Here is a 24,853-nt window from a genome sequence, read left to right as displayed (position 1 = left end):
TTTATGAAACAAATTTGTTTTAATATGTACATGTAAAACTTGGAAATGTTTTGATAAAAGAACAGTACATAAAACAATATTTTCAAATGTAAAAAAAAAAGATGAGATGGATCAAGATTTAAAAAGCTTGACTATTTACAAAGCAATGGACAGTGTCTCTGCCACCATTTGAATGGCCCTGAGAGGGTCCACGATGTCTTTGAGTTTGTCCTTCCTGAGAACCCAATCCGGTGCAAATCTGAAACACAAAAAAAAACGGGATGTTAATTACCACTGCGAACACACGCTGTATGTAAATGTCTCTCAGACACAGTATCTAACATATTATACAAATACATACTTTGGCACGGGACGGGATTTACGAGGTGTCGCTTGAACGTAGAAACTCCCGTTGATCGACGCGTTCATCTTCTGTTTGATAACGGTTCTTTCTGCATCCATCTTGTGTTTGCGAGCAGTGAGGCGGTAAATGCTGCGTATCCTATCCAAGACCTTGGGTAGCTTCATAACCTCCTAAAAAATAAAAGGAAGGAAAAAAAAAAAAAGTTTGCTTTACATTTTCAAAAACTAAAACTTTCCTGTAAAATATGGATTTGATATTGGGATTTTAATTATCTAAAATTATTGGAGAGATATATTTCTGTATAAGTAGAAGTCTGTATGTTGTAGCTACGCACCACAGCTCGGTGTTTGTCTTGCAAGAGGAGAGCCAGGAGGAAGCAGGCCTTGGTGAAGATGCTGCCGCCCTTTTCTGCCACTTTATCCCCTGCCTTCTCCCGGTATCTCTGCAGCAGGTCCAGCAGCGTCTCCACAGAGTTTTCCACCGAATACACGGCCTCAATGGTCTTGTGGTACTAAGGGAGAGAAAACGAGTGAGTGGAGGAGAGAGAAAGCTTGTGGTGAAGCAGGAAGCATGACTTGTGATTTTCAGTCATGCTAGTGACATGGCTCTAGGGGTGGCGATGTCTGTCACTTGGTTGGTCCGCCACTTTGGTCCAGACTGAATTATCTCAACAACCATCTGATGTTTTTCCATGAAAAAGTCCTCAGAAGATGAATCCTAGAGACTTTGGTGGTTCTTTCTCAAAATTTCAATGTTTTCAATACTATTGTTTATGACCAAATATCTGCTAAACTAATTACATTTCCCATCAGCCTCAGCTGTTATTTCTGTTTTGTGCTTTTATTTGCCATTTTTCCATTCTTGACAAAACAATTTCTATCGCTTTTCACGAGAACAACCGACTGCAACGCTATGATTGTCTGAGAGGATTGTCTGAACAACTATAAACACATTAGATTTTCAACGTGGTCAAACAACATGTCATATGAACCAGTTCTGATTGACCATTAACTGACCCTTAGTCTTAGTTTCTACCACAGAATGTCGAGGTCATAAATCCTTTGATTGCAAACAAAAAAAAAAACCCTGAATATGAAGGCTGAAGCTACTGCCAACATGCTCTTTCCACAGTGAACTTGATTATTTGATTATTTTGCAAGTCAAGTCGAGCAAAGTCCACAAAGCAATGTGAAAAATCAATAAAAAACAAACAGTGACGAAATGACGGAATGCCCAAATCCATGCAATGGGACTAGGGAATTCCGACATTGGAGAAAACAAGAACAAAAAAGCAAAAAAAACTAAATCTCCCATCAGTAGTTATTAGAGAACCAGACTCATCTTACAGTCTGATCTCCTCTCATTTTGCTTCACTGTTCTCCAGTTTCACCTCTCATTGCGTGATTTCATTACAATACCTGCAAGGCTCTGTTTAAACCAATGTAATCTGCTGGGATTATGCTATTTATATAACATGCTAGTATTCCTTTTCTTATTTTCTCCTTTTTTTTCCCTCCAATTCCTATAAAATCTTTCCAATTAATTAAATTTCACAAAAAGTCTGCAACAAAAAACTGTTTGAACTTATATCAGGAAAAACACCTGATGGTGATGATGCAGTATCAGGTCCCTGAAGTTTTGTTTTAAATCAGCAAAGTGGGCTACAACTTCCCAATTTTAACCATAATGTTGGGCCAATGGAGGGGAATCTTTTTAAACAAATAAGAATATAAACTAAACTTTCAACTTTTATAGACTTGGTATTGTCTAGAACACACAAGCCTGTAACACCCAAAAGTGTCTGACGATAAAGAACATTTACCTTCACATTTATTATATCCAAGGTACTGATTCGTTGTGAAATTAACTTTGCAGAAGATGCATGATAGATACTTTATAAATCCAGTTATCTTCCACTTTGTAATTTTATAATATAAATGATGTGCTACTAGGCATGCACAAACCTTAAACAATATACAGAGGGATGCCACTGTATTTGCAAATGAAGACATTTCAAAACGATTGAATAACTTTCAGAAATATTCAGTTTTTCCTCATTTAATTCTTAAAGTTTGCTTTCCTCATTTTTGTCTTCCTATGAATGAAAATGCAGACTCTGCAGAATGTTCCTACATTGTCCACAGTGACGGACGCTAAACCGTGGGAACAGGAACCACTAAACTAAAAACACTGGCACAAGAGGATGTTGGCCTTAAGTCTGAAATTCGTTTTGCAGAAGAGAAACTGAGTCTGTATGTCAATAAGATGATATAAAAAGGAAATGAAAGTTTGAAGGGAAGTGAGATGAGCTGTTGATGAAACAATCTGAACTTCTGTGTTTCCTCGGCTAAATTAACTGTTGGTAACTTCTTACTCAGCAGAATTATCACTATTATTTCTGTGGTATGATCTAACAAGCAGTAAACTTTGGTATTAGCACTTATATTTTGTTGGTTAATAATTTTCAAATATGTTTTTACATCAAACATAACGATTAATAGAACATTGATGCTATTCTCAGTGCATTGAATATCAACCTACTTCCAGGAGGCGATTAGCTTAGCTTAGCTCAACTTAGCATGAAGACTGGAGGCAGGAGGAAACAGCTGGCCTGGCTCTGTCCAAATTACACCTACCAGCATCTCTAAAGCTCACTATTTAACATTATATATATCTCTTTTGTTTCCTACAACAACTCCAGTTAAAAAGGAAGTCATTGTGTCCAGCCAAGAAATAGCTAATCATTTTTACACTTAGTTTTCTGTACTGATGAAAGAAACAATAGCAGAGATAAACTTTGTTAATTGGTGAGCTTTACATGTGCTGTTAGGTATATTTTGTTACCTTTGGACGAAGTCAGGCCAGCCAATCCTAGTTTCCGGTCTTTATGCTAAGCTAAGCTAAGTGGCTGCTGAGTGGTATCGATCTGTTTAATCAACTCTCAGCCGGAAAGTGCCAAAAAAAGTCTTAAAATTACATTAATGAATAAACCAAAAATATATGAATATAAAAATAAATGATTGTACTGCCTGCATTCACTGTGTGCTCATTCACACTTTCTTTATTAAAGCTAGATGCCACATGAAGGAAGACTGTTAAAACAACTTAACCTGTAAGAAAAGGACAGATAACTTCCTGCCTTCAACTGAGAAGTGTAATGTTTCTGTTAAGGGAAAACCCTTTTATAGAGTCAACTAATCACTATATTTTATATTATTACTATGTTTAACACTGTGAGAATTAGTGGTGCAACGGATTGTGGTTGATCCGTGATCCGTACAGATCACCCCCCACTGTTCAGCACGCATGTGAACTGCGGATTAGTTGCAAAATTCAATGTCTCATGTTAGACAAAGTAAACAAACTGCTGTAAGTACAAATCATGGACAGACAGCATGTCGCTAACAGGGATTTTGAAGAGTAACGACCAAACCAGCATCTAACAGGTCCGTAGTGACATCTGCAGGTATGTTTACCTGCTGTTTAATGTGCTCTAGCTGAGCAGATAATTAGCTACGTAGCTGCTAACTGACGTTATCGGTGCACTTTTCCCCGCTGAATGTTCGTTTGGCATTTCATTCAACGAACTAAGCTGCAGGACAAGACGTGTGTCCATGTTTATAAGTCATCATCGAGTTTTGATGATGTGGACACAGGCTGTTTCACTACCATGTTTAAAGGAGGGAGGTATCATGCTTCATATTGCAATTTAATTTAACAATTGAGCACTGAATATTTTATAAATTTTAAGATTTTATTTAACCATTGGACATCTTGAATGATGTTTTCATTTAAGACCATGGGAAAAAATCCGTGATACGATCCGACCCCTAGTGAGAATGAGTACCTGATTGCTTTGTATGGCAACTACACATAAAACAGACCAGTTGTAGGGTGTCCAGGTACCTTGGAAAGGTTGAGGAGGATCTGGATGGAGTAGGTGATGACATCCATGCAGGGGACGCTCCTGTTGCAGCAGCGGATGAGTGTGAAGATGACTTCGGTGGCTCCGCTCTCTACCAGCCGTTCACAGCACTCTGGGGACAACCTGGTGGCGGTCTCTGTTCATGTAGACACATAATAGCGCACACACATACAAACACAAACAGAGGGTCTTTTGTTAGAATCGGGGACACACTGCAGTAAGCTGAGGATGTCACATCACAAACATAATTAGAATCAAGTATATTAACCAAAAATACATTTTTGTCTATGAAGCACATACACTTAATTGGATTTGACATTGAACATTTGATTTTGGGAACACATGTTGATCATCTTGTTGTGGAAAGAACTCAGCAGACTTATTTTGTCGATGTCAAACTATTACCACATAACCAAAAACAGAAGAGAAACTTTTTCTTCCCTCACTTCCTATATTTTATACTGAACTTTAAGGATGATGTCAGAATAACAGTGTGTAGAGTTGATGGTCTGCACAGACACTAATCCGTAAAGCTACATTACAGGCTGGTGTACCCTGACTGAAAATGTTTTAAATAATTCCTATAGCAACAGCATAACAGACCAAATCCCTAAACGTTATACAGTATAAAATTATGCTAATTGTCCATTACAACTGTCCTAAATTAGCACAAACCAAAGTTTAATTCTAATCTTTGATGTCTGAATTCTGGCTTTAGTTAGCCTAGCAGATGTGCAGAATGGTAGTTAACATCTGTAAAACTCAACTGGTTGGACGGTTAATGAGCAATGCAAGTGAAAATACTGCTTAGTAGTCATATCACAACACTTGCTTGGCAAACTGATGGCAAAACTCTGCATGGGGGGGAAGAGAATACTCTTCTGTCCTTCATCAATAAGGTTGTGAATAAAATCAAGGCCAAAGTTACACAGAGACTAAAAGAAAACTGTGGTTGTAGTGGGAATTCATCACTGAATAGTGAGGCCTTACCCAGGTTTTTTAGGGCCTCTAGAATGTAGGAGAAGTGTTTGTATCGGAGGAGGTAGTCCAGGGCAGACGAAGTCTTGTTGCACAGTTTGTCCTCCTCTCGGGCGCCGGCGGAGACTTTACGCAAGTTGTGTCTCAACTTTACCATCTTGGGATTGTCAGTCAGCTGGCGGGAGCGGTGACCTCTCCACAAGGCCTGGAGGGAGAGAGAGAGAAAATGAAAGATAATTAATTAGTTCTAATTAGCTGTTAATCAAAAGAGAATAGGATGTAGAAAATTTTTGCCAAGGGGGAGAACTGGTCTATCAATCTTGACCTTGGACTTTTAGCTGACATCCATTCAAACCAAATATTTTGCTGCTATAAATTATGACAATAACAGTAATCAACATGAACAGCAGAATTAAAGTAGTCATACACCAATATCATCATATGTTATGTGCTTTGGCTTCCCTAAAACAACTCGGCAAAGAGTTTTACTGCCCTCATGTGCTCATATGTCCAAGTTTGAAGGTTATAAAAACAGTTTATTGAATATTGAACTACAACTTTTGTTAAAACAATATACAACAGCAAACTACTGGATAAAATATTTTTTCTGTGGCCAAATGAAGATCAAGAAGTCTCCTTCGATCAGCGCTCTACCTAATCAATATCAGAGATTAAAAAGTTCATCTGTGATGCTATAAACCAAGTTCACACCACTGACTGTAATACCTGAGCTTTGACAATGCCCCGCTGAACCCTCTTTTGGCGCCTGAGGAGGAGGAATCTCCGGACAGCCTGCTGTATGACGGACGCAGCCTTGTGGCGACGAGCTAACCAGCGCTTGACCGCTCTCTGGGCTATAAGCACCTTCTTCCTGTCCTCCAGGTACCGTCTCCTCTGCAGCCTCACTCGCACCCAACGCTATCCGAAGGAGAAAAACACCATACTTTATACTTTATTCAAATTCATCAGACTACTTAACTTCACTGACAATTTTTGCATTCAGGGCTCTTTGCTACCATACCTGTATGGTGATGACAGAATGGATCTGTCTTTTAGCAGACTCCAAGGCCCAGTGGGCTCTCAGAGCTCTCTGGATCTTTACGGCACTGAGATGGTGGAAGACTGCGGCAGTGAAACGAAGTCTCCTCGTTGTTTTGGCTGCCTCGAGCACCTGAAACATAATACAATAATCACTTTTTTTGCATATTTCATCCCACTTAGTACAAGGTAGATTCAAATGAATGAACACTCCTAAACACAAATTTGACAAGAACAAATGTAATGATCATTGTAATGGATTACCTCCATCAAGTAATATTCAACTTTCTGATATATTGAATGAAGTTTTTAAAATAAAGAATGCTTTTATTATCTTAATAAATGTACTGCATGCTCTAGTGAACTTTACATAAAGCTCATTACCTGTCGTCTAGCAATCCAGTCTCTGCAGTGAGACTGAAGCGTGACGGCGGCCTGTTTTATTCGGGTGTAGTTGTTCCTCTCCGCCCTGCCAAGCTGTACAGCTCGGACCCTGCGCTGTAGCTTCACAGCTGCCTCTCTCTTCCTCTGGTAGATACGTCTTTGGACTGAGCATCTCCAGTATGACTGGATCAAAACGGCAGCTTGACATTGTCGACTAATGTCTCTCCTGACACACCAGCTTCTAAAAGCAGCCTGAAGGATAACTGTGGATCGTTTCATTTTCAGGAACCTGTTTCTTTCGTGTCTTTGAAGCATACAGGCCCGATAGTATCTTTGGATGATGATGGCAGACAGACGCATAGCTTGGAATTTAACTACCTCTCTGTGCTTTCTGAATACAGACTGGATCACGGTGGCAGCCTGACACCGACGAGCCGTCTCCTTTCTGACCTGCCGGCCTCTGTATGCTGCCTGAAGGATGATGGCTGCACTGCGCATTTCCAAGTATTGTGTCCTTTGTGCTTTGGCTGCTACAGTGGCCCAGTACCTTCTCTGAATGGTGAGTACGGAGGATTTCAAGGTCAGGTACTGCTTGCGCTCACAGTGGGCTCTGAAAGCTCTCTGGATAACACCGGCAGCCTGATGTTTTTGTTTGATTGACTGTCTGAATTTCATTCCACGGAAGGCAGCTTGTAGGTTAATGACAGCCTTTCGGACCTCTTGATAGTTTTTAATCTCAAGGTTTCTCTGTCTTTGAGCTCTGAACCTCTGCTGTAAGACACAGGCTGCCCAGCGTTGTCTCCTGAAGGCTGACTGCTGCTTATGCTTCTTGAAGTTTGCTTGAATGACAGTAGCTGCTCTTTGCATTTTAGCAACATTGCTTCGTACACTGTGACCTCTGAAAGCTGCCTGAAGAATGATAGCAGAATGTTTCACTTTAAGGAAGTGTTCTCTTTCTCGTCTTTGAAGCATACAGGCCCGATAGTATCTCTGGATGATGATGGCAGACAAGCGCATGGCGTGGAGTTTGACTTCCTCTCTGTGCTTTCTGAATAGAGACTGGATCACAGTGGCAGCCTGATGCCAACGAGCAATCTCCTTTCTGACCTGCCGGCCTCTGTATGCTGCCTGAAGGATGATGGCTGCGCTGCGCATTTTTTGGTATTGTTGCATTTGTTCATTTGCTGCCACAGTGGCCCGATACCACCGCTGAATGGTGAGGACGGAGGATTTTTTGGTAAGATACTGCTTGCGTTCGCAGAGTGTCCTGAAAGCTCTCTGGATAACACTGGCAGCATGGTGATGTTGTTTGATGATTTGTCTGGATTTCATTCCACGATATGCAGCCTGTAACACGATGGCAGCTTTTCTGTGCTGTTGATAATGTTTTATCTCAAGGTTTCTCTGTCTCTGAGCTCTGAACCTCTGCTGTAAGACACAGGCTGCCCAGCGTTGTCTCCTGAAGGCTAACTGCTGTTTATGCCTCTTGAAGTTTGCTTGAATGACAGTAGCTGCCCTGTGCATCTTGACGATGTTGTTTCGCACGCAATGACCTCTGAAAGCTGCCTGAAGAACAATAACAGAGTGTCTGACTTTTAGGAAATATTGCCTTTCCCATCTCTGAAGCACACAGGCCCGATAGTATCTCTGGATGATGATGGCAGACAAGCGCATGGCGTGGAATTTGACTTCCTCTCTGTGCTTTCTGAATACAGACTGGATCACAGTGGCAGCCTGATGCCAACGAGCAATCTCCTTTCTGACCTGCCGGCCTCTGTACGCTGCCTGAAGGATGATGGCTGCACTGCGCAGTTTTTGGTATTGTTGCATTTGTGCCTTTGCTGCTACAGTGGCCCGATACCACCACTGAATGGTGAGGATGGAGGATTTTATGTTAAGATACTGCTTGCGTTCGCAGAGTGTCCTGTAAGCTCTCTGGATAACACTGGCGGCACGGTGACTTTGTTTGATGTTCTGCCTTGATTTCATTCCACGATATGCAGCCTGTAACACGATGGCAGCTTTTCTGCGCCGTTGATAATGTTTTATCTCAAGGTTTCTCTGTCTCTGAGCTCTGAACCTCTGCTGTAAGACACAGGCTGCCCAGCGTTGTCTCCTGAAGGCTGACTGCTGCTTACGCCTCTTGAAGTTTGCTTGAATGACAGTAGCTGCCCTGTGCATCTTAGCAAGGTTCCCTCGCACACGGTGACCTTTAAAAGCTGCCTGAAGAACAATAACAGAATGTCTGACTTTTAGGAAGTATTGCCTTTCCTGTCTCTGAAGTATACAGGCCCGATAGTATCTCTGGATGATGATGGCAGACAAGCGCATGGCGTGGAATTTGACTTCCTCTCTGTGCTTTCTGAATACAGACTGGATAACTGTGGCAGCCTGATGGTGACGAGCAACATCTTTCCTGACCTGCTGCCCTCTATATACTGCCTGCAGAATAACGGCTGCACGCCACATACGCAAGTATCGTTTTCTTTGCTCCTTTGCTGCTACAGTGGCCCGATACCACCGCTGAATGGTGAGGACGGAGGATTTTAAGGTAAGATAAAGCTTGCGCTCACAGTGGGCTCTGTAAGCTCTCTGTACAACACTGGCAGCCTGATGCCTTTGCTTGATGATATGTCTGGATTTCATTCCACGGAAAGCAGCTTGTAAGACAACAGCAGCGTCTCTCTTGGCTGTCAGAGCTAGCATCTCCTCTCTCATTTTCTTGTTGGCTCTGTAACGTGCTTGCAATACATTGGCAGCCCAGTGGAGCTTCTTGTAGGAAGTTCTCTGCTGGTACATCCGGAAGTGAGACTGAATTGTTACGGCGGCTTTGTGTTTGATGCGCAACTGCTTTCTGACTTCATATCCTCTGTAGGCTGCCTGCAGACAAACGACTGCTCTGCGCTTTGACAGATAGTCCAGACGGTCTTTTCTCAGCAGGGTCACTGTTCTGTACCGCTGCTGACAAACCAAAGCGGCCGCCTTGATAGCTAGGAATCGATTTCTATCTCGGATGGTGAGAAACCTTCTCTGAATCACTGTTGCAGCTCGGTGCATCTCTGCGACCTCCATCCTGGCCCTGTGGCCACGATACGCTGCCTGGATGACTACAGCCGCAGATTTCATAGCTCTGTACCTCTGCATCTGTTGATCCCTGAGCATCTTGGCCCTGTAGCGTTCTTGAATAATGATAGCAGCACACTTGGTGGCAAGGTAAGCCATACGCATTCTGTGCATCCTGAACTGAGCTTGGATTGTTCTGGCAGCGTTGTGCCTCTTTTTTAGGTCTTCCCTTACTCTAAATCCTCGGTAAATTGCTTGTATTTTTATAGCAGTCTTCTTTAGCTCTCTGTACTCATGTTGCTGTGCCCTGCAGAGCTGAAGAGCTCTGTACCGACTCTGGATGATAATCGCTGCACTTTGAAGTAAGAAATATCGTTTCCTGCTTAAAAACATCCTAACTGAAGACTGAATGACAGTCGCTGCTCTGTGCTTTTTCTTCAGCTCTGTTCTAACTCTCATGCCTCTAAATCCAGCTTGGAGAGTGACACAGGCTGCCCTCTTCTGCAGATATGATTTCCTCATCTCTTTTCCAGCCACATAAGCTCTGTAGTGACGCTGTACGACTACAGCCGCTGCCTTCTTTGACGTGTACTCTGCTCGCGCCTTGTGTCGACGGTAGCAGGCCTGTATCAGCGTTGCACACTGGTGGTGTTTTTCTATCCTCTTCCTGTCAGCTCGCCCTCTCCAGTTAGCTTGTATAGTGAGTGCAGCATTCCTGAGAGCATCATACTCCTTCTTCGCCTTATGAGCCAAAATCGTGGCTCTATACTTTTGCTGTATCACAGTGGCAGCGTTTTTTAAGACGAGGTAGCGCCTACGGGCAGCGTACTTCCTAAAAGTAGCCTGGATCACTGTTGCTGCCTTGTGCTGTTTTTTCAGCAACTCTCGAGCCACTTTCCCACGATACGCTGCCTGTACGGTTACGGCGGCACATCTCATCCTCACAAACATTTGCCTTTCGATGTCTCTTTTAACAGAGGCCCTGAACCAGCGCTGGATTATGACTGAGGCACATTTCATCTTTGCCACCTGTTTCCTGACAGTATGTCCTCTGAAGGCACTCTGAATGACAATAGCAGAGTGGTGCTGTAGCGTCAACATCTGAAAGTAGCGCCTCTGGGCATAACCTCTGTATTGGGCTTGAATGAGCATGGTGCTTCTCTTGATCTTTCTGTATTGATGGAGACACCTTTGCATTCTGTACCAAGACTGAATCCTTACAGCAGCACCGGTTTTTTCTGCCTTTTTTTCTTCATACCATTTCCTAAACACCGTTTGTATCACTTTTGCGGCGCGGTTTTCTTTTTCGGTTCTCTGGGTTTTCCATCTTCTGAATCCTCTCTGTATTTTCACCGCCGCACTTCTGAGGGAGAGATAATGCTCCCGCTCTCTTCTCGCAAGAGCCCGTGCCCGTGAGTATTTCTGAATGACTGTCGCCGCCCGGTGGATTCTTCCGTAAGCGGAGGCCGCTCTCCTCATTCGCCATTGTGCTTGGACAACAATAGCGTAGTATCTGAGGCGCTGGTAAGCCCTAATGGTTGAAAACATTCTCCACTGAGCCTGCATGGACAAGATAAGAACCAGCTATTGAAAAAAAACAATTTCACAAGCCAGCTTTATTAAGCAGCAAGTATCCTTGCTGTAAAACAACAAAAAAAAAAAAGACATTGTAAAGTAAAAAAAAGGTAACACTGAGAAATGTTGTCAATGTGTTCTTGGCTCCTTTCTAACTGGGATCACTACAGTAAGAAAAACTAATGAGATCAACAAGTAAAAACCATCAACACATGAGAATACTGAGAAGTGATCTTACCTTTTTACACCTACTATGACATTATATTCAATCAATTCTAGATACCTAGTCAATAAATCACTTTCTTAACAGCCTTTTTGCATCCACACATAAGTAACATACACCTACCTGGATGACAGCTGCCGCTTCATCCTGCAGAGCCCGGATCTGAGCCTCTTTTACAAGCCTCAGTCTTTTGCGAGCGGCGTGACCCCTCCAGAGCGACTGGATGATAACGGCGGCTCGGTTCTGCTTCTTAGCTCTGCGCCTCTGGAGGAAACTCCGCACAACTAGCTGGATTTTCAAAGCAGCCGCGTTTCTCTCCTGTGTCCAAACAAAAAAAATAGCAAGAAAAGTTATAAATGCAACAGGTATGTTAATTCTCTTCTATGCCAGGCATTCAACAAATTATATTTTTTTAGTAACCTTTTCAAAAATTCCATCATATTAAACCGTTTCCTAGATGGTAATTTTGAGAATGTGAAAATTTATGCAAAAACAATAATCAAATGAGATGATTCCTCTTCTATTTTAATAAAAATGAGACAGACTCATTTTCAGGTTTATGCTCCTAATTGACCTTTTTAATGACTTAAATAAATCACAATGACTAACTACTATATCACACAAATAAAACACATCTCAGCTTACTAAAGTTCAGTTGTAATGAGGTCATTAAATACAAGAAAATAACACAAACCATGTAAAGCATTAATTTATGGGTTTAGGGCCTTTTTATTCAAATATTTTATTTAATTCAATATAACGGCACAGAGTGACAGAACTTATTTAAAATTACATGTCCACATGGAAACAAGAGTGCAACTATGACACTGAAAGCACCCTTTAGTTTTTATTGTAACAGGAACATGGTCTGCAAACAACAAAACAAAAAGAAAACAATTAAAAATAAATGATAAAGCATGGATTTTAGAGTCACTGTACACTGTAACGCTGAATCTGCTGCTCAATGTCCACCGCGCACAAAATAAATAAAATAGATCTATTAAATTAAACTAAAAATCACAACATGCAGTTGTACCGAAACATGGAACCAACCTTGTAGAGCTGCAGGTCTTTCTTCAGTCTGTATTTCCTCCAGGCACCTTGTATGACCCGAGCTGCTCTGGTTTCGTTACGCAGGTCCAGAAGACGAGTGCACAGGAAGGACAGGTAAGACATCACGACCTGAGAAGGAAAAAAAAACAAAAAAAAACATGGTTGAAGTATTTGATTCCATCTTGAAACCAATTTTTTTAGACATCTTTGGGGGAGGTTTGTAGATATTTTTTGAGTCACTGTGGATGTTGACTTTTTTTTCCCATTTATTAAGTGGAATCATTACATTTGGAGAGAAAGATTTTACATAAATTTGACTACACCTGGTCTAAAAATGGACTTTTCTATGAAAGGTAATTAATACCAGTTGATGCTGCGCTGTGAAGACATGATTTGCTTTAAGATAAAATCGTAGAATTTGCCTATAAAGCCAAGTTGAGACCAAAGATTCACATCAAAACGAAGAACGTTTCAGGAAAAAGTTGCAGCGGTGTGAACTGGCCCGTCTCGGCTCCACTGAAGCCGGCTGATGGCGTCGCCTGCGACTCAGCTTGTCAAGTCGCCGGCGGCTGGTTTTAGAACGTAAGGCACGTCACCTGTTACAGCAGCCAATCAGCTTGTAGCAAAGTCAGCTGGTCAAGTCAGCAAACTGTCAGCCGATTGAAATGGCACTCCCTCGTTTTTCGTCATGTTTTCACCGTTTCATCAATACAAGAAGTTACTCACCTGCTACAGTATCACCACCCTCATTTGTATATTAAGACGCTACAAATCATATCCAGCTACAAAAGAAAAGCCTGGAAAGCCGTCAGTTGGAACAGAAGTAAAGAGCGTTGCTGCTATGGAGACGATACACCGTCTCATCTAGTCGCATAGGTTTAACCTGGCGAGTAGTTGCAAGTTTCAACTTGGCTCATTGTGAATCTTTGAAAAAATTGCTGTTCATACATTAGATAGGAAATTGCATTAGAAGACCATCTCTCAAAAAAATAATCCAGAGTGAGGAGACATGGGTCTTTTAATTGTCCCAAGGTTGCACCAATCTGTGACTTTAGAGAGTTCAATCCATACTCGTCGCTCCACTGATAAATTATAGAACAACAATTTTGACTCGGAATATTCAGCATCTTTCTACAGATGCATGTTTGATAAAAAGGCTGCTCTGTTCAGTCTGCTCCTCCGGTGTTTGTTTGTGTTGCTGCAGAGGGTCAAGAACACCTGTCCAGTCTCACCTTCTCATTGGGGATGGTGTTGGACATGTCCTCTGGGTTGATCATGGCAGGAACCCCGCCCAGGAAAGCCACGGCGGTGTTCACCAGTCTGAAGTTGTTTTTCTCATTTTCCAGGAGCTCTTTAAATTCCACCGAGGGAGAAACCGGGCCTGTTCATAAAAAGAGCAAATATTAGAAGTCAGTCTCTCCAGTGTCTTTATAACCAGTGTCTTGTTAAAAAACAGTCAATTCAAGAGGTTTCTTGGCAAACATAAAAGTTTAACTGCATACATTTAACTTCTGAGCCATGACACACATGGTTCTTAACTTAAGTCACTATAATTAAGAATAATAATGGACTTTTTTGCCTGGGAAAAGGGCAAAGATATGCTGTGGTGCAACACATTTTGCATTTGAGTTGAACCTTTGGCTCTGAGGTAAAATTCTTTGACTTTTCCGTGACTTTCCAAAGCTATGGCAGTGTACTTCCATGACTTTCTTCTTTCCTCATTAATGTTTTGTCTCCAATAAACAGTCTAAGTTGGTCAACAGGTGGGTTTTCTGTGGATAAAACCGTCAAAAAAAACACACTAACTAATATAACGACTGTATAAAATATGGACAATGATGTTTATTTCTGTAGAGTGTTAGAATTTGTAGGTTTTTCCCTGAATACCTCAGAGGTTTTATCAAATTCCCAGTCTTCCCCATTCTAATACACCATAAAACCCATGAACTGCGTCAGCTCCGATGTATAAAAACCCACTTGTGCATCCAAACAGTCAAACGCACCGAAGACGCAGCTGAAACGTACCGTTCAGGCCCGTCGGCGAGGAATCGAAGGAGTTGTCGGAGTCGCTGGCCGAGCAGTCGAGCTCCAGGCGACCCCTCGACGAGCACTCGACGGTCTGAGTGGTGCTGTGACTGACGGCCTCCTCTGGCAGGAGACTGGGATGGTAGTGGTGGATTAAGTAGCAGAGGACGCGGCCATCTGAGAACGTCACGGTGAAGTTCTCCACCTGCACAGACAGACAGTGATTTAGGGTTATGCAAATTTATGTTGCCATTTATAAATAGAGGTCAAATGTTACAATTCATCTTGTTAAGATTTTACAGTGAATAGATCAGAGAAGAATTATCTCATATCTGCTCTTAGTGGTAATTGACCAATCACAGACTTATGAAAAGGGTAGTGTTTAATATGAGGGAGCAGGTAGTAGGAATTAAACGACTAAAAAAGGTTTCCAACTCAGAGATAATTCCTTCCGACTGCTCCGTCTGATAAGACATAAATGTGGGCTACTTTTAAAAAAGACACTGTCTGCAAAGCGAATCGAGAGGGAACAGGCAGACAGGTAGACAGACGGTAAGTAAAATGTCTTAATCTGCACAGACATGCAAAGTTATTTCAACCTTATAACCCCATATACAGTAGATACTACACCGGTGTCCATACAGAGGCCCTGCTAACCTGCACAGCATCCTCTATGTCACATCCAAAACTTTACTGTGTGATTCTAATTATCAATATGATGTTAGATCCATTCGACATTTATCTGTTGTGGAGGCGGGCCTTAAAGAGACAGGAGCTAAAACAGCCTGTTACAGACAGAGGCTGAACTGAGGGGCTGCATTAATAAGGATATTTTTTTTTAAACTGTGCATCATGTAAAGCTACTCTAGTGGAGCCCCAGAATAAAAACACAGAGCTAGAAATGAGCATAATAGGTCCTCTTTAATGTGTAAAAGTTCAATATTCTCTCTCTGTGGAGCATCGTTGTTGGTATCTGCTAACTCCTGAGGGAAACATCCGTGTCTTTAGCTGCTAAATACGCCATTATGTTCATCAGCTATTCACTAACTAGCACAACTAGCAGCTGCTTCCTGTTGCTGAAAACGACACTGATGAGAGCAGTGAACCAAAAGAATTAACTGAAAGACACTAAAATGCAGCAGAGTTGGGTTATAATTATCATTATTATTATCGTAGTGGGTTTGTCCCTTTCATGTGATCCAATATTAATACAAAATATATTGATTATATCTGATTTAAAGATGTTAAGGCAAGTTAACTGGGCCTCATACGGACTCTGGTGCAGTTTCTTTAGGGGCTCTTTAAAACCAGCCACTTTGGTAGAAACTCATAGGAATGTTTTCAGGAGAAGCAGAGAAAGCAGTGACTGTGAGGACACAGAGCAGCAGCTACAACACAATAACTGTTCAATAATGCATCACATGACAAACTGAGGTTCAAAGCAACACTGCTTCCAGCCTTAGAAGAAAAAAAAAAAATGCAACTTCAACTTCAAACATGACAGGATGTTTTTTTTTTTTTTTTTGGCCAGCTCACCTTGAGATTGTAGAAGTCACACACAGCACGGACCCAGTTCATGAGCAGGGTGATCTTAGTGCTGCTGTTCTCATACGGCTCCCTGGTCTTTACAGGACTGGGCTGAATCCCCCGATCGGCCCTCAGGAACGCCAGCCTGCGTTTGGTCCGCAGGGTTCTCTTCAGGAAGCCGATTTCCTCCCTCAGCTGATCCTCGTCCAAAATCACCTCCACCTTAACGGAGAATTTGATAAATGTGTTTAAAGTTTTTAAATATTTCAAACGGTTGGACTGTTGTGAACGACAAAATGAAAACAAAAGTCAGATACACACGTGAAAAGCGAAAATGATTTTCCACAGGAGGCTCAATGTCTTCTCTCTGTGTCCGTCCACGATATCTCTGGAATCAATGACGGAGCCTGAAAACGAGGATACAACGCTTAAATATATTAAGAGTGTTTAAGTAATTTATCAAGAAAAAAAAATACCCAAAATTCCCTCATTCCACCTTCTCACATGTGAAGATTTGCTACTTTTCTGTTTTATATAATACTGAAAATGATGATGTATGCTCTGCGGGAGTTAAACAAGAAATTACAGGAACTAACAAAACAAAAAAAATCTCATCCCAATCTCATTTTGTGGAGAGCGGAACGTTTTTCTCCCCGTTTTTGCTTTTTTTGTTCGGCAGAGAAATCGTAATTACCGTGTTCATCCTTGAGGTCGACCCCTTTGCTTTTGAGCACTTTCAAAGCGATGTCGACGTTGTGGACTTTCTGCAGGCGGCTGATGGCCGGCAGACGGAGCTTCTCTGACAGACTCCACTCCTGGACGAGGAGCTCCATCACACGCCTGCAAGAACAAAAAAAAAAAACGATGATCTGTAAGAATCTTTGTTTCTTTGGACACTTTGGTGTGCCGTGTTTACCGCTTTATCACTCCACTCTGCAGGGATTAGCTGTTAATCAACATGGCAGCTTCCATGTTGGATCAATGGACTCTGGCAGCTTAAGATAATCATTATCTAGACTCATTACAGACAACTAGACAGGTCTTGATCAGAAGCTTTTACTCTTTGAAATCCTGTGAAATGTTTTTGATTTTATATTTAAGGAAACAAGTTTGTAAAAAGAAAAATATATATTTTACCTTTTGATACCGAATAGCGGCATCATGTCAATATATTTATCTGAAAATATCCCATAATATTGAATGTTTCTGGGTGGACAAACTCTGTGTCTCAGCTTTGATTGTAATGAAGCCGCTCGTTATCGATCATTAAACTTATTAGTTTTCTCTGTGCATGCAGATACTTCGCTGCCTCCCCGAATAGTGCTGGACAAAAAGAGCAAAAAAACGGCAGAAGGGGAGAGGTTTGAAGTAGAGCTGCAACAATTAGTCAATAGATCGACAACTATTTTGATCACTGAATAATTGATTTAGTGATTTTTTTAAGCAAAAATGCCAAATATTCAGCATTTGCAGCTATTTGAATGAGTGTCATGCATGACGGTAACCTGAATATCTTTAGATTTTAGACTGTTGTTCAGACAAAATAAGAACATTTGAAGATGTTGCCTTGAGCTTTAAGAAATCACATGACAGAACGATTCATCAAGAGAATAATCTGCAGATTAATCAACAATGAAAACAATCGTTAGTTGAAACCCTAGTTTGAAACTATGTTTATGTCACAATGTAAATATATATATCATGATATAATAGATTTTCTGGTAATTTAGTTAAGAAACTGAATGCAGATGAAATATCCAGATTGCTAGTCCAGTGAAATACCTAACAGAGCATGTTTTTTAACAATAATGATGCAAATATCCTGTACAACTAAATCTGCCATGAAGCACCTGTGCATGCAGACAACCAATTTAGTATAAACACTGATTTACAGTATGTCTGACCCTTAACTCTGCCCTTTTCCTGACGAGTTCACCGTGTCATCTTCTTTAAACGCTGTGTGAGGAGCCCTTCCGCTGCTCATCCTCCTACAGCTGGGGAAAGACCCATGAAGAAGAAGACTAGTCTAAAATAAATTCTAATCACAGGAGAAGATGTACTTTAATACATTTTTCAACCTGTAGTCCTGTGCATTAAAAGAAATACACACAAAAATATACTGCATGGAGCAGATGAGGATGAACTTTGATCAGAGTGCAATAATACACAACAGCAGGGCAGGTGGGGAGACCGTCAGTCAGTGAGAAGGCGGCCAAGGAAGGAAATCCCCCATCTGAAAGTGCCCTGAATCCCTCCCAGCTGCATGGATACAGCCGTACAGATGAGCCTGACCTCTACGGAAAGGAAAGCGAATATCCCCGACTCGGATTAGAGCATCACATTAAAATCTGTTACATCTCACTCACACTAGACGAATCCCGCATTTCAAGTCAACCGCCAAATTCTTCACGGCGAAGTTGAACTCGTCCAGGGGCTTTTGAACGTGAGAGACGGGTAACCCGAGGTAGCCGAGGTGCCGGGGGAGGATCCCCTCCCCGCTCAGGAAGTCCCTGGAGAAGGCCAGGAGCAGGTCTTTACTCGTCTGTCAAAAAAAAAAAAAAACAGCGTGTCAGATTGATGCAACCTAAAAAGATCTAATGGGAGAAACAGGAATAAAACAATAATGTGAATCATTGTGGTGTAATATAGATTAAAATTCAGAAAACATGAGGACAGTCCACTTTCTTCTCAGATACAACATACATACTTATGTTTTTCTCCTAGTTTAGGCTGTGTTACCACCTTTATTGCCAAAAAAAAGGCAAAATTATTACCATCAAAACACAAAAAAGGACATTAACCTGAAACAAGAAAGCCATGTGTAACAGGTCACGGCCATATTGTACTAACAGAGGTAGCACACAGTCATCTATACAAGTTAAAAGTGTACGACTCTCCTGATGCATCATTACACTCCGCCAGACTGAATAATCAGATTCGCCTTCTGTCTGTTCTGCTTTCAGCTTCAGTTGACGCGGAGCAGACGAGCCCTGACGGAGAGCGTATCTCTTTTATATCTTAATTATTAAATGATAAATAGAAATTTTCTTTAATTTTTTTTTTTGTGTAAGCACAACCAGACCTCAGGCAGTGAAAAAATAAATAAATTAATTAATTAATTAACAGTGCAGACGTTTCTACAGCAGTGTAGGTAAAGTGTGTTGTCTTTTTTCCAAGTTTAAGCTTTGACTTATCTGACATGGCTTGTACCTTTAGTCTTTAATGAGATGGCGATTAAATGTTGTTTTTTTTTATGGATTTAATGTCTGTCGTTGACAACAACAACGACAACGACAGAGGACTCGGCCTACCTTGAACTCTGCGTCCATGCAGAACAGACAGGGGTCGTGCTCAATCAGTCGAGACTCTTTGGCCTTGTCTAAGAAACACACCAGCAGCAGCAGCTTCTTCAGAGTAAAGCGGGACAGCGCCTCCTCGTGGCCTAACCGGGAGAGACATGTTAACACAGGTTCCAACCCCCAAGCTCTGCACATAAAACATCCATCAGTGCAGCATTTTGATGACTGAAAATGCACACAGTAGTTATTTATACACTTTTTGATACGTATCTTGTCTCTTAACTTTGCTTTTCTGACACCTGCACCAAAACAATTTCCTTGTACACATGTAGTTGGTGAATAAAGTCTGACTCTGACGGTACAGACGACACGATGACACTTGAACAGATAAAATTACCGTCTTTGTAAAGGTGAGGCACTTTGGCGTGTCTGAACTCAGCGGCGATGTCTGGGTTCCACAGCAGCCGCTGGAGGACGAACATAGCCAGGCCGAAGGCGTCGCCGTTGCTCTCCAGCGAGATCAGCTCCCCGTAGATCGTCTGAGAACGGAGCGTCGTCGGTTAAGACTCTAGCAACATTATTTAGACAGATAAGCAAGAGGAAAAGCGTGTATAGGAATACCTCAAGCCCGATCCGTAGCCACAGCGGATTGTATGAAAGAAGCCAGTTGAGGACTTTTTGGCGTTCACCTGAAAGACGATAAAAAACACGAGGAAATGTTACTTGAAGCTTATTTATGGGTTTGATAGAGATTTCAGAACATATAAAAAAAAAAAAAAAAAAACACTGAAATTGTACCACTTTTACCTATGTCCTTCCAAAGATGGCGGTCTTTTCGGATGAGCAGCCTCTTGGCCTCCACTTCGATTTCCAGCCTCTGAATGGCCTTGACCATGGCCTCGGAGGTGAACAGCTGGCAGGCGGAACGACGGAGGCGGTTTAGCTTCCGTCGGGCCGTGTAGGTGCTGAAAGACATCTCCTCTTTGGTCGGCGCTTTGGGCACGTTGAACTTGTCGCCTCCCATGGCGAGGGACACGGCATTCACTAAGCAAACAAAAAAAAAAAGGCACAAGTTAAGGATTTTTACAGGTTTAGGAAGTCCCTTGTAAACACAACTTACACAAATAAAGATTCCACCGCAATAATTACTGGGTTTAAGTTGTGAACTGTGAGAGCATGATCATTTTTTACATTTTATTAAAACAAAGACTACAAAACTTGCTGAATGTCTGAACAGATGTTACCTTTCGTGACTTCAGTATTGACTTTAAAGTCATCTGGAGTGAGGATGTAGTTGATCCACCATGTGAATCCTCTCTCCTGCTTCTCAATCCATCTCTCGTCATAGAACATGTTCTTGGCGGCAAACGGCATCGGGTGTCTTGGTATGGCTGGAAGAGAGAAAGGCGGTTGCAGGAAACAAAATGGTAAACAAAAAAAGGCGGCTTACGACACGCTACAACAGCACTTTCCATCGTGTGCGTGAAATACCTGTGTGCCCGGGCTTAATGAAGCTCAGCTTTGACTGCGCTACAGCGACGACTTTTGCCATCTTCACAGATGGTACGCCGACTGACTTCAGAGACTGGGCGCCTATAAAACAACAGAGAAATGTTGGTACATAATTACTTGCTGTTAGTTCCACTGTAAAAATGCCTGATGACCTGCCGTCTGGCTTTTGGTGAGAGCTGAATCACTGTTGGCTGAAACGCCTACGCTTCAAGAAGAGCAGCAGATTCTTAATTGAAAGATATTCTACGTTTAGATTTTAGATGAATTTACATTATCTTTTACCTCGTGAGGTGAGTTTGGAGCTTGGCTGCTTTGCCTGAGCAGCGACTGCAGACCTCGCAGTCTTTAAAGATGATGACGTCACTGAGCGCACCGAGCCTGGGGAAAAAAAACAAACAAAAAAAAAAAAAAAAAAAAAAAAAAAAAAAAAACAGCATTTAGTTTAATATAGGTGGTCCGGAAACAAGGGGGAAAAAACAAACATACAATATTGAAACTAAAACTCAAGAATGTTATTAATGAGGAAACTGTGCGATAATGAACTATTTCCATTATCCTACTATTCCAATATCCAACAGGCCAATCTGAAAACTATCAGTCGAGACATGTATAGTAAGAAAACAAGTATTTACAGTTATCTAAATATAGTAATATTGGCGCTAATCTGAACTTGACACAAGCCTAAACGGGCTAAAGACAAATTAATCAAATTTAAATTAAAATTAAATTTTAAAATTCCATTAATATTCCTGTTTTCCTTTTAAAATGCTCTATACTCAAAAACTTTGTGTTGTGAAGCTGCAACGCGGCAAAAAGCACAATAATAGAGTAATACAGAAAACTTAACACCAATACTTTTTTGAAATTTCATAACAAAGTGCTAAAGTTTTTAACTCAAACGTTATATCGATCAGGACATCTGGTATTATAGATAGATCAGATTTAAATGACCATTAGTATAGCTTATAGAGAGGCAGTCAGATGTGCTATATTAATTATAATCAAATGATTTGATTAGTGTGCTGTTTTTATCATCATTTAAATTGAATTAAGTACACCGACAGTTTGTATGTCTGTCCACTGCAGGAAGGTTGATGCTTAAACGTTTATTCTCACAAAAAAATCAACTTCCCATCTGCCCACCTGCTGCTCTCGGCTGCTGCCTCTGTGATGTACTCCTCCTCTCTTGCGCTGATCTGGGTTGCTCACTTTTGACAGCTACCACTCTGGTCCTTTTAACCCGCTCGGTTTTCCCACCGTCCTCGATCTTCCCGTCACTTTTCAAATACTCCTCGCTCTTTCTCTTCTTGCTCTTCGCTGCCACGTGAATGGGGAACGAGTCCTGAACAGACGGAGGTGCCGATATGAGCTGGGGCAGGATAGCTGTTGGGGAAGATAGGCTCGAGGGCGATGGGGAGGTCACTGTAAACGTGATGGGAGCGAGGACTGCAGGAGGAGGGGAAGCGACTGAGAAACTGAAGCGAGAAGGAGCCAATGATGGAGGGGAGGTGACAGGGAAGGTGATGGGAGCAGGCGAACAATCGACCCTCGTCTTCGGGCTGGAGGAGATAAACTCCCGGGCTTGAACCTTGTCGTCACACTGAGAGCTGTCTTCCTCGGAGTTTTGCCATCTGTTGGTTCCTGTGTCCGGGTCTATAACAGGAAGGCATGGAGTGCCTGGTCCAGACTCGTACTGACTGCTGCCGTCAGACACATCAAGTGTTTTCTCTAAGAGCCTTCGCCTTGACTTCTTTATTTTCCTTCCACTTGAGCTGTTTTCCTCTACTGGCGCTTTGCTCTTGGTCACTGTGGCAGAAGTAAAAGATGTCTTTTTGACTCTTTCCATAGCCTTATCAGACTCTGAAACAACCACCTCACTCACAACGACCTTTTTACTGACGAAGAAAGTAAGTCTTGGCTCATTGGACTCAGACACCTCTGGGGTATCAGGTAACGCTTTGAGGACATTTATGTCCGGTTCGCAGCCTTGACTCCCACTTTTAGATTCCAGTGAATCTGAAAAGTCACAACTGGAATTAATGTCTCGAGGACTGGTGTTAATATGGCTCAGATCAGAGTCAATGAGGGCCAGTGCATCTTTCAAAGATAAAACTGGGCTACTAGGTAACAGACTGTCCGTATCAGCATCAGACTTTACAGGAACTGGGCTTTCGACTGACTGAATATAAGGCATGAGCTTCTTAAACCTCTCTGGTGTCCCGATAGGTGACAACGTCCTGTTAAGCATTTTGGCAAGATCTTTGTTTTCAGGTTTTCCTGCCAAGGCATCTGGGCTAGCAGACAATAGACCGGGATCCGTCACCTTTGTGGTCGGGACGAGTAAAACGAGAGGAGAGTTCTTCTGAGCGTGGTGGATATTCTCCTGGTCGGACAACGTCAGAGACCGTTGCCTGTGAATGAGATTTAAAGCCTTTTGCTCCTCTGATTTCCTAGGGTGATTGTCGGTGGGACTTTGTTTGGAGAGGGACCTCTCTCTGACAGCTTTGCCCTCGTTCAGTGAGGTAAGCGGGCTGCGGGGTCTGTCGCTTTTGTACAGCGGCTTTCGGGACACTTGGAAGGTTTTATTGGCTGCCATCTTCAGAGGAGGCTCTGCTTTCTTTCTCCTGGGCACAGCTACTCTTTCACCCTCCCTTTTGTTTTTGATTGTGTCCCATAAGCTCTTCTGAAACACAAGAAAACATTTCTATAAGCAGCAGTATAACTTTGACATCAGCGCAAGGCAAAACAGGTCATTTAAGTTACCTGATATGTTCCTCTACAACTTAGATTGTTTTTCTACAGCCACAAAGCAATGAAATTAAAAAAACAGTTATGTATAAAGCTAAATACCAATCAGTCAAAGTCTGACTCAATGACTTCTTCATCTACAGTATTTGAATACAACTGTAGCTGCTGATCGTCTCTGTGTACCAGCTGAATGAGGACATTTACCTTTTTCTTTTTGGGTGCTTCTGCTCTCCCGAGCAAAACAGCCTGGTGCTTGAGGACCCCATTAGCATTGAAGATGATGAGCTCTCTAATGCCACCCTCTTCTGTTGGAGTCCAGGTTACTGTCAGGTTGAATGACCCCTCAGGCTGCAAACACACAGCACGAGGCAAAATATAAACCAAATGCTAAGTCTGACAAGGGATGCAATGAGGACAAAACAAAATTCACCAAAGGTTTATGGGACCATAAATTTATCCAGTATGGAAATATTAGGATTATAGCACACCACTGATGCTTCTGAGGGTGACAGTAGCATGCTTCATCCTGCTGCAGCTGCTGCTACAGTCGAGTATTGCACGGCTGTTTAGGTTCAATCATTTATAACGAAGACTGTAAATTTGGTTCACACTTTTCTATGAATTACATGAATAGTGTCCCGTGGTTGGAGAGGTGATCAACAAACAACGTACCTGAATTGTGAATGTGTTGTAGTCCACAGAAAAGCCTTTACCAGATGGGATCTTTTCAACAGTAACCTCCGCTTCTGCGTCCTCTGTGGGGTTTTCAATCCGCAGAACAGCCGCCTTTGAGGTGCCCAACTTCACTGTTCCAAATGTTAGAAAAGGAGCCTTTGAAAACTGGATCAAACTCAAAACAGGAATATCATTTTCCTTGTTTGTGACGTCCTTTCTTGTCGGACTGAAGTCCAGAAATCCTCTCTGTGTTGAAGTTGCCGTTTCGGACATTTTAAATTAACTATTTAAAGCAGCTAAATAGATAGCTACATGTTCCGTTGTTTGTTTGTTAAACGCGATAGTAACTAACCGACCATAAGCACTACTGCTAACGTCAATGTTGACTGCTCGATAATAGTCAATCCGCAACTAGCAAACGTTAAAACACGCTTCCTCCAACAACACACTGAAAGGAGATCTATCTAGTTTGAAATCCGGCTGTG

General features: G+C 42.0%; 1 protein-coding gene across 1 annotated transcript; it reads right to left on the bottom strand.

The window, feature by feature from the left end:
• Positions 1 to 24,853, bottom strand: aspm (assembly factor for spindle microtubules). The gene is made up of 26 exons (XM_042416189.1): positions 24,366 to 24,853; positions 23,898 to 24,041; positions 22,089 to 23,628; positions 21,228 to 21,323; positions 20,925 to 21,026; positions 20,678 to 20,824; positions 20,241 to 20,477; positions 20,055 to 20,122; positions 19,831 to 19,972; positions 19,446 to 19,576; positions 18,501 to 18,676; positions 16,829 to 16,974; positions 16,456 to 16,541; positions 16,144 to 16,356; positions 14,608 to 14,812; positions 13,815 to 13,963; positions 12,583 to 12,711; positions 11,653 to 11,847; positions 6,669 to 11,291; positions 6,268 to 6,417; positions 5,973 to 6,164; positions 5,259 to 5,451; positions 4,250 to 4,404; positions 678 to 854; positions 341 to 513; positions 1 to 238 (listed from the first exon to the last, which is right to left on the bottom strand). The coding sequence occupies exons 1-26, from the start codon at positions 24,639 to 24,641 to the stop codon at positions 136 to 138; spliced, it is 9,948 nt and encodes a 3,315-aa protein (XP_042272123.1). The 5' UTR covers positions 24,642 to 24,853; the 3' UTR covers positions 1 to 135.

This window comes from Thunnus maccoyii, chromosome 7 (genome assembly GCF_910596095.1).
Source record: "Thunnus maccoyii chromosome 7, fThuMac1.1, whole genome shotgun sequence".
In the NCBI taxonomy this organism is placed as follows: domain Eukaryota; kingdom Metazoa; phylum Chordata; class Actinopteri; order Scombriformes; family Scombridae; genus Thunnus; species Thunnus maccoyii.
This window is presented reverse-complemented; position numbering and strand designations above follow the sequence as displayed.